The sequence below is a fragment of the Terrapene carolina genome, unplaced genomic scaffold (assembly GCF_002925995.2).
Source record: "Terrapene carolina triunguis isolate 2854851 unplaced genomic scaffold, T_m_triunguis-2.0 Scaffold89, whole genome shotgun sequence".
Lineage (NCBI taxonomy): Eukaryota > Metazoa > Chordata > Testudines > Emydidae > Terrapene > Terrapene triunguis.
Window position 1 is genome coordinate 27,982,703 of NW_020664440.1, and position 9,337 is coordinate 27,992,039.

General features: G+C 63.7%; 1 protein-coding gene across 2 annotated transcripts in view; it reads right to left on the reverse strand.

Moving 5' to 3' along the window:
- Positions 1-611: 611 nt before the first annotated feature.
- The window catches only part of KLC2 (kinesin light chain 2), a 10,067-nt gene continuing 1,341 nt past the window's right edge, over positions 612-9,337 (reverse strand). The window contains exons 2-16 of one of the 2 annotated variants that reach the window (XM_026650437.2): positions 8,134-8,383; positions 7,293-7,523; positions 6,989-7,061; positions 6,680-6,902; positions 6,122-6,209; positions 5,467-5,568; positions 4,230-4,403; positions 3,642-3,741; positions 3,392-3,441; positions 3,195-3,262; positions 2,731-2,839; positions 2,131-2,286; positions 1,660-1,784; positions 1,365-1,422; positions 612-715 (exon numbers count right to left, since the gene is read on the reverse strand). In XM_026650437.2, coding sequence (XP_026506222.1) covers positions 632-715; positions 1,365-1,422; positions 1,660-1,784; positions 2,131-2,286; positions 2,731-2,839; positions 3,195-3,262; positions 3,392-3,441; positions 3,642-3,741; positions 4,230-4,403; positions 5,467-5,568; positions 6,122-6,209; positions 6,680-6,902; positions 6,989-7,061; positions 7,293-7,523; positions 8,134-8,373 — 1,881 coding nt within the window. In that variant the 5' untranslated portion in view covers positions 8,374-8,383 and the 3' untranslated portion in view covers positions 612-631. The remainder of the gene's footprint in view (positions 716-1,364; positions 1,423-1,659; positions 1,785-2,130; positions 2,287-2,730; positions 2,840-3,194; positions 3,263-3,391; positions 3,442-3,641; positions 3,742-4,229; positions 4,404-5,466; positions 5,569-6,121; positions 6,210-6,679; positions 6,903-6,988; positions 7,062-7,292; positions 7,524-8,133; positions 8,384-9,337) is intronic. The other variant, XM_026650438.2, reaches the window with a different exon arrangement.

A 9,337-nucleotide genomic window follows, 5' to 3' on the forward strand; every position in this document is an offset into this window, starting at 1 on the left:
GGACAAAGGGGGAGGGATTTCCCAGCCGGTCTGGGGGCAGCATGGGACAAAGGGGGGGCTCCCGCCAGAGGGGACTCCCTGAGAACAAAACATAAATACAAAGGAAAAACGACCCACTAGTGAGGGGGGCAGCTGTAACTCACCTCCTGCTCCCCTTCTCCAACCCAGCAGCAGAGTTCCAGAGGTTTCCTCCTGAACGCCCCCCCTACACCTCTCCACCAGCACCACCCAGCCCCACAGACGAGTTTCCCCAGCCCAGCCCAGCATCAGATCCCCAGCCCGAGGGGTGACGGCAGCTCGGGGTGACGGCAGCTCAGGGCATCTAAGGGCAGCTAAGGGGGTGGGGCTGGGGGATGAAGGGGCGCCCCCCACTCCCAATAGGGAATTGTCCCTACAGCAGCATGTGAGTGAATGGCCTGAGATCCCAGAGCAGGAGGGGCCAGGCCGTGCCACGTGGAGGGTGAGGATCCCCTAGTCTCTATCTGGGGATACGGCCCTCCTCCGTCACTACACACTGGGTGGAGAGGGGAGCCAGCCAGCCAATGGAGGTGTAACAGCAGGTGTGGTCTCCTCTACTCTGGCCCACGGGAGTTGTGGGGGTGTCCGTGGGGGTGTCTGTGGGGATCCGGGGTCACCCCAGCAAGGAACTGCGTCTGGACAGGTCCACAGTGCTGGCGCTCAGGCCCCGGCTCTCTGAGAGGCTGCTGCTGGTTGGCTGCAGGGGACAGAGAAGGTCGGGAGGGGCGGGGTTAGACAGGGCTCACTCCCTTAGAGAGGGATGAAGCTGGGCAGGGGAGGGGGTCAAGGCCTGAGGCAGGAGATGGGGACTCCTGTGACCTCTGCCTCTCCCCCTCCACATACATACAGGGGAACATTCAGAAGAGTTCCCCATCCCCCACCCGAGCACCTGTGGGACCCCCTGGCCCTGAGGGCATGTGAGGCTGTAAGCTAGGCATGGCCCTGGGGTGGGGGGGTTCGTGGGCAGCGGGATGGGACAGTCAGTGCTGACACGAGCTTGGCAGGGAGAGAAGTGCCTGGGCAGAGCAGGAAGCTCCCACCATGGGCAGATGCCCACACCTGCAGGGGTGTGTTTGCGTGTGGCCCCTTCCCCTCCCTGTGCAGGGGGGCCTGGCATAGGCCCAATCCAGCATCCCCACAGCACCTGGGGGGGCCCAGCTCAAGGGCATGACAAGGTTCCCTCCCCCCAGTAGTGACCAGCACCCGCCCCCGGGGGACAGGGCTGCAGCAGTGTCTGGGGGCAGGAGTCGGGGCAGGGGCAGCAGGCGGGGGCATGAGGTGGGTGGCGGGCTAGAGGGGAGGGGCCCACGCTGCACGCCCCCCTTCTACCCCTGCCCACTTCTCACCGGGCTCGACTCCTCCACGCTCTTGTTGAGGAAGTTCAGGGAACTGGCCCGTTTCATCCTGAAGGGGAAGAGAACAGAGTCCCAGCAGAGTCAGGGAGAGAACCCAGGAGTCCGGGCTCTCGTTCCCCCACCTCTCCCCCCAGAGATAGAACCCAGGAGTCCTGCCCTCACCCCCCAAGGCACACATGGGCAGAGGCTGGTGAGGGATAAGTCCAATAGGAAGGGCTGGAGGAAAGGGGATGCCCAAGAGACAGACAGACAGAGCTGGACAGCAGAATATGGGGGCTGAACTCACCCCAGGTTCCTGGGCTCCTGGGGGCTGCTCCCCTGCAGCTTCTTCACCAGCATCTCGCTGCTCCGGCGCAGGGCGTCCCGCAGCTTCCCAAAGGAGCCACTCCGGCGCAGGGCTCCAGAGCCATCCTGGGGGGCAGGATGAGTCACACGGGGACACCCTGACAGACCCCCCCTGACACTCCCCTGCAAATACACCCCATCTGGGGCAGGGCTCCGGAGCAGGCCTGGGGTGGGAGATGGAGTTCGAGGGGGTATCCCCATGTGATCCCCCCATATCCTACACACCCATGATTTCCACCCCACGGCTCTGCTTGGGGTGAGAGGAGGTGGGGTGGGCCCCTGGGGCCGACCCGGGGGGGGATGCCCGGCGGGGGCTGACTGCAGGGGGTGGGGGGGAGAGATGCTTGGTGGAGATACCATGCTAAGAGGCCCCTGGCATTCTGGCTCTGCCCCCTGCAGCAGTGTCTCTCACCCCAGCCCATTCCGTGCCTATCCCGTCCTCGGGCTCGGGCCCGTTCTCAGCCTTGGCAGCACTGTTGGGCAGGCTCTCCCGGCTGGGCCGGCGCTCCGACCGGCCCCCGTCCTTCAGCAGCTCCACCACCCTGGTCTGGCTGATGGCGTGCACGCCCTGTGGGGAGACCACCGGCATCCGATTGTTCTCAGGGAAATGCAAGACAGACACTCTTCTTTTTTAAAAATAAACCCACTTAAAATGACATTTGACATCCTGGCAACCTGTGTGAAGGTTGGGAGGGGACAGGGAGCTAGGACTCCTGGGTTCCATCCATAGCTCTGGGAGGGGAGTTTCCTGCTTCCTGATTTCAATAATAATTAAAATCATTCCACCGGGGGGAGACAGAGATCAGAACACCACAACACAGACAGAATCCAGGGGTCCTGGCTCCCAGCCCCCTGCTCTAACCCACTATACACCCCTCCCCTCGCAGAGCTGGGATAGAACCTAGGGGTCCTGGCTCCCAGCCCCCTGCGCTAACCCACTAGACAAAGTGGGGTGGGGAAGGGAATTGGAGGAAACCAGTTCAGCCCCATCTCCCCCCGGGCCTGGTGGTACCTGCTTGCGGGTTTTCATGGCACACTCCTCCAGTGTCTCGGCGGCTTCCAGCTTGCCCTGGCGCCGGTACAGAGCCCCCAGGCTCTTCAGGGTCGTGTTCACTGTGGGGCTGTGGGCAGGAGAGGGGACCCAGAGGGAGCGATAAGTAACAGCCTGCTCAGCACAGTGTGTGCACAGGGGAAACTGAGGTAGAGGGGGAGAGGCTCAACCAACATAAAACAGGGAGAGAGCTGGGGATAGCAGCCAGGAGTCCTGGCTCCCACCCCACCTGTTCCAACCCACTAGACTCCCCCTGACTCCCAGAGCAGGGATACAACCCAGGAGTCCTGGCTCCCAGTCCCCCTTCCTCTAATTCCCAGACAGTTGCTGTGAGGGGGTGGAGCCTGAATGATGGGCGGGGTGTAGGAGAGCACTGCCACCCTCCAATGGGGCTCTGGATGTTGCCCCCCAGAAGCCGAACTCACCTGTCCACCTTGCAGGCCTTGTACCAGCTGCCGTACTCCCTGTAGGGGACACTGTCCTTGCGCCTGTCCTGTGGGGGGCATAGACACACAGGATACTCCCAGTCACTGTACAGAGGGAGCAACCAGGGGCAGGTCCCCCCAGCATCCCACTGAGACCCCAGTGCCCCCGACAGCCCTGCACTCCCACGCCCAGGTACCTTGCCCTCCTCGCGTTCCTCTGCATGCATCCAGATCGGCTTGTTCTCTCCTGCAGGGACAGACAGGGAGGGGCAGGTTACAGTAGCACTCCAACGGCTCCTGCCCAGCACTGGGACACAGCTGCCTCTGGAGTGGGACTGCAAGGAGAGAGCCCTATCCCACTCCCTGCAGCACAGCGCCCCCTAGTGCCATACTGGGGCATTGGGGCCAGCCCTGACAGAGAGGAGAGCGCCCCCATCCCAGACTCACCATTGACTGAGCCAAACTCCTTCTCGTGCGCCTGAGTCAGGATCTCCTTGTACAGCGCCTCGGCCTCCTTGTACTTGCCCTGTTTCAGGTAGCAGGATGCCTGTGGGGCAGAGCCAGGGTCAGCATGGTGAGCATGGGCGTCTACTTGGGGATCCTGAGGGCAGGAAGGGCCAGGTAGGGCCAGGCACGGAGGGCTGTCTCTGTCCAGGCTGCTGGGCACAGACACCTGGTGGTTCCTCTCTGCTACCTAGCTCTGGCCTGCACTGCCCAATCTGGCCACAAGGGGGCGAGGCTGGGCCAGGCAGCCTCCGAGGTGGGGGCAGCATTCTCTGCCTCCCCACGGGGCCTTTGCCCTCATGTGCCCCGTTCCCTTGAGAAGCCCAGAGCCCACGTTCAGCCCTGGGGAAGGGCAGATGCTGCCCTCGCCATCTGCAGGGGGAAACATAGGCACCGCGAAGAGATGGTTCCTGCACACAATCCCACAGTGTCAACGGAGGGGCTAGAACCCAGGAGTCCGGGATCCCCTCCCCCACCCGGCGTGCGTGTGCGGGGGCTGCCTGCCTGCCTGCACTCGGCACCAGCTCTCACCAGGTTGTTCTTGGTCTTGGCAACGTTGGGGTCGTCGGGCCCCAGGCGGCTCTCGTAGATCTCCAGCGCCCGCCCATAGTAGTACTGCACCTCCTCCGCCTTGCCCTGGTTCTGGCACAGCAGCGCCAGGTTGTTCAGCTGCTTTGCCACGTCGGGGTGGAACCGGCCCAGCACCTGGGGGCAGGGGGACGATGACGAAGTGGGAAGTTTTGGCAATAGATTTGACAAAGCCTGTGTGCCTCAGTTTCCCCTGCTCTTTCTCTGGCTATCCGGGGTGGGGGGAAGGGATGAAGCTGGTTCTCAGGGCAGGCTAAGAGACACAGCGGTGGGTGTACGTCACCTAGCTGTCCAAGTGGAGCGAATGGGTCATTAAAAGGGCCATGCAAGACCGACCAGAGGAAAACCCGACAAGACAATGGCAAACCCAATCGCCAGGACACTGACCCCCAGCAACTAGCGCCCCGAGGGAGGAGGGGTCCCCTGCCTCTCAGCCGGGAAGCGGAGCAGAGACCCCAGCTGGAGACCAGAGGGCTGGGAGGAGACAGGCTGGCTGATGGACGGGGCCTGGGCGCTCTCCCCTGGGGACTGACTGTCAGAGAGCGACAGAGCCTGGCTGGGCTCTGGGCTGACCGTCAGGCGTCACCTTCCTTTCGCTGTGCTAACCTGGGGGCTTCCCACGCTGTGATCCCAGTGACCATGAACCCAGCAGTTTTATGTCAGTGCATTAAACCCTGCAGAGTGGACAAGTCTCCACCAGGAATGGGGGCTGAGGGCCAGTCTCAGCAGGCAGGCAGGGAGCCCGCGTGGCCTGCCCTGGAGAAAGAGTGAGGCCCCTGGGCTCTGGCATGCTAAGGGGTTTCTCCAAGAGACTGTTCAAGAGCTGGGGGTGCAGCCCAGATCCTCTGGATCTGGGATAGGGGATCAAAAAGCACCCTGGGGACTCACCCAGCTCACCCGCCCCACACACACGGCATCCCCTGCCCTGCCCAGATCACGCTGCACCACACTGCCATCCCCCAGCTGCACCTGCTCCTGGGTTCCCCAGCCTGCTGCCCTGCCTGTACCACCCTCCGGCCCCATGGCTGCACCCCCTCACTGACCCCACCCTCAGCTGTATCCCCTCTCACAGACCCACCCAATGGCCACGCCCACTTGCCAACCCCCCCAGCCTCCATCCATCCCCCCTCACTGATCTGCAGCCCACCCCTCACAGCCATGCCCCAGCACTGCCCCCCACCTTCTCGCGGATCTCCAGCGCTCTCTTGCACAGCGGCTCGGCCTCCTTGTACTTGCCCCTCTTGCCGTACAGCACAGCCAGGTTGTTCAGGGTGGCAGCCACCTGCGGGGGCAGAGGGGTGTCATCGTCCACCCAGCACGGCAGCCCCTGGCCACAGTTCCCGCCAACCTCCCCCAGTGGGTCCCCGCTCTGCCCAGTGGGAGTTCAAGCTCCGTGGCACTTTCAGCCCCCTAGCCCCTGGGTTGAGTCTGGGGTAACAGTGCAGCGCAGACTTGAGCCACCCACCTACAACACTCAGCCCCCCTGCTCTAGTCACCAGACTCCACTCCCTCAGTCCTGGCTCCCAGCCCCCCCTGCACTAACCACTACCCCCTACCCCCCCCATCCCAGCCAGGGACAGAACCCAGGAGTCCTGGCTCCCAGGCCCCCCTGCTCTAACCCCACTCCCCCCATCCCAGCCAGGGACAGAACCCAGGAGTCCTGGCTCTCAGACTCCGCTCTAACCACTACACCCCACTCCCCTCCCAGGGCTGGCGACAGAAACCCGGAGGAGTCCCAGCTCCCCGTTTTAAGCCACTAGGCCTGACTCCCCTCTGTGAGCCGGGGATAGAACCCAGGCGTTGTGACTCCCAGCCCCCAGCCATGGCACACTCACAGCGGGGTGGTCCTTGCCCAGGGTCTTTTCCCGGATGGCCAGTGCGTCGTTGAGAAGATGAGCAGCCTCCTTGTACTTGTTCTGGTCCCTGTGGTGCAGGCAGAGGGTCCCCAGTCAGACCCATGTGCTACAAGCCCTGAGGGTAGGGGCCCTGAGCACAGCCCTGGGGTGGGGGAGGCTCTTGCTGTCCAAACCTAGCAGGGACCCCCATTTCCAAGGCCCACCAAGCCCTTGGATCCCCGCTGAGGCTAACACCCAGATGGCCATTTATGGCCAAGGGGGGTGGGTACTGCCAGGAACTGAGACCACCCAAACTGGCTGACTTTCTCACTGGCGCCAGATCAGAGCTGGTGCCTCCAGAGGGGAAAGACCTCATGTCCTATTCCCTGCCCCCCTAAGCCAGCCAGTCTCTACCCCCTGGTGCCAGGTCAGAGCCGGCGCTCCCTAGAAAGGAAAGGCCCCATGTTCCATTCTCCAGACCCAGCCGGTCCTGCGCTCTGGCACCAGATCAGAACTGGTGCCCCATAGAGGTGAAAGGTCCCATTTTCAATTCCCCACCTGTACACCAATGCCAGGATGTTGAGCATGGTGGCCACATCGGGGTGGTCGTGGCCCGAGGTCTTCTCCAGGTCCTCCAGCGCCTGCTTGCAGAGCGGCACGGCCACCTCGTAGCGCCCCTGTGAGGCGTACTGGATCACCAGGTTGTGCAGTGTGCGCAGCCGTGCTGGGATCTCATAGCCCCCGTGCTGGGCCGCGGCCTCCCCGCTGCCGGGCGTCGGCCCTGCGGGAGAGAGAGGCCGTGAGGGCCCACAGGCAGAGAGCTGGCCCCTGCCCTGCAGCACTCACCTTGGCAGCCAGGCAGCTCACCTTGGCCCTGGTCATCGTCGCTGGGGAACAGGTCATCCAGCGAGTCCTTGGCTGCCTCTCCATTCTTCTCCTCCTGGGCAGGGAGAAGGCAATGAGGGCTGGAGCTTTCCCACGCAAGCCTGGGGAGCAGGTGGGAGCCCAGCCCCACGCTGCTGCTCTAACCACTAGACCTTGCTGCCCTCCCAGAACCGCAGAGAGAACCCAGGAATCCTGGTTCCCTGCCCACCCTGCTCTAACCCACTAGACTCCACTCCCATCCCAGAGCTGGGAGAGAACCCAGGAGTCCTGGCTCTGGGGGACGCACCGAGGGGGAGATGTCGTCATCAAACTTCTTGATCTGGTTCATGAACTCCAGGTGCTTCTTCTCCTCCTCCAGCTGCGCCACGGCCTGCTCGCTGCGCTGCAGCTTCTGCTGGGTGCCCGCCAGCTCGTCCCGCAGCCACTGGTTCTCCTGCACCAGGCGCCGCACCTGGGCCCGCAGCTTCTGCTTCTCCGACTCCACCGCGCTCAGGTGGCTCGACAGAGCAATGATCACCTGGGGGGATGCGAGATGGGACAAGCCCCTAGGCAACCACAGCCCTCCCCTTATCCCCCAACACCCACTGCCCCCTGCAACTATAGCCCTCCCCCTGCCCCCTGGCACCCACTGCCCCCCACAACTACATACCTTTCAATGCCCCCCTGCCCCGTGACCACCCCACCCCCTGACAGGTACCCACTGTTCCCCCACCTGACACTGCCTCCCTGCGTTCCACAGCCTCCACCCCCCTCACCCTCCCCACTCCCCTTGCCCCACCACCAGCCTCTCTCTCCCCCACAGGAACTCCTTGCCCTCCTCCACCCCACAGGCCCCGCTGCCCCCCTCCCCCCACAACTCCACAAGAGCCCTGACACTACCCACAGGCCACATCTGCCCCCAGGGTGGGGCCGCTGTCCCTTTTCAGACAGAAACTGGACTTGCCTCCAGGGTCATGCTGCCAGCGACAGACCTGGGACTAGAACCCAGGAGTCCTGGTTCAAAGCCCCAGCCCCCGCCCTAACCCACTAGGTCCCAGAGCTGGTATAGAACCAGGAATCCTGGCTCCCCCCCCCCCCCCCCCCCCAACAACAATTATAACCAATTCACGTCCCTGTGCAGGCCTCACCTGGGCCTCCCCCAGCCCCAGCTCGATGGCATCCAGGGACTTGCGCAGCAGGCTGGACTTCTCCTGCAGAGCACTGGCCTCGTGCTGCTTGTCCAGGCAGTTCCTGGGGTCCAGCAGGCTGGCCAGGATGGAGTGGTGCTCGCTGCGCAGCGTCTCCAGGCCTTGGATCACTGCCTTGGTGCCCAGCACAATCTCATCCTGGCTCAACTTCTCCTCTCGCGGGTACACCATGGTCGCCATGGCCAGGCTCCTGCGGGGGGTGGGCTATGAGACAGGGACCTGGCACAACCACACTCCCCCCCACCCCCCAAACATACATTCAGGGCCTCAGCACAGCCATGCCTCAGAACGGAACCCAGGAGTCCTGGCTCCCAGCCTGCCCGCTCTAACCACTAGACCCCACTCCCCCCCACACACCTGGAAACCGAACCCAGGAGTCCTGGCTCTCAGTCCCCTGCTCTAACCACTAGACCTCACTCCCCTCTTAAAGCTGGACTAGAACCCAAGTCCTGACTCCCACCCTGATCCCCTGTACCCCCCAAATCTAACCACTAGATGCCACTCCTTGATGCCCACCGTGTCCCTTTAATTTCCCTGGATGCCCCGTGTCCCTTTAATTTCTGTCCTCGTTCAGCTGGGGAGGGGAGTGTCTGGGGGAGACGCCTGGGGGAAGGGGTACAAGGGGGAATCTGGGGACGCATGGGAGAGGGTACATGGGCTCCCTCATCTCTCTGGAATGACCCCTGGTTCCCGCTGTTGCAGTTCCAGCCTCCCCCAGCAGGGGGCCGGCAGCCCAGACGATAGCGACGCAATGCGGTGCAGGCCCCACGAGCTGCTCAGCCAGCGGCTCCCTGCACAGCTCTGGGGCCGAATGGGACCCCCCAATCACCCCCTTCCCCGGGGCGGAAGAGACAGAGATCGTTCTCTGCCTCGCCACCACCTTCCCCCCCCCCCGCTGCACCCTGAAACTGCCCCAGTGCACCCCGCCTCTCCCCCCCCACCACTGCCCCCGCCTCTCACCTCCCGGCTCCCCACTGCACCCTGAAACTGCCCCACTGCACCCCGCCTCTCCCCCCCGACCACTGCCCCCACCACTGCACTCCGCCTCTCCCCTCCTGACTCCCCACTGCACCTGGAAACTGTCCCAGTGCACCCCGCCTCTCCCCCCCGACCACTGCACCCCTCATCTCCCCGCACCCTCCAC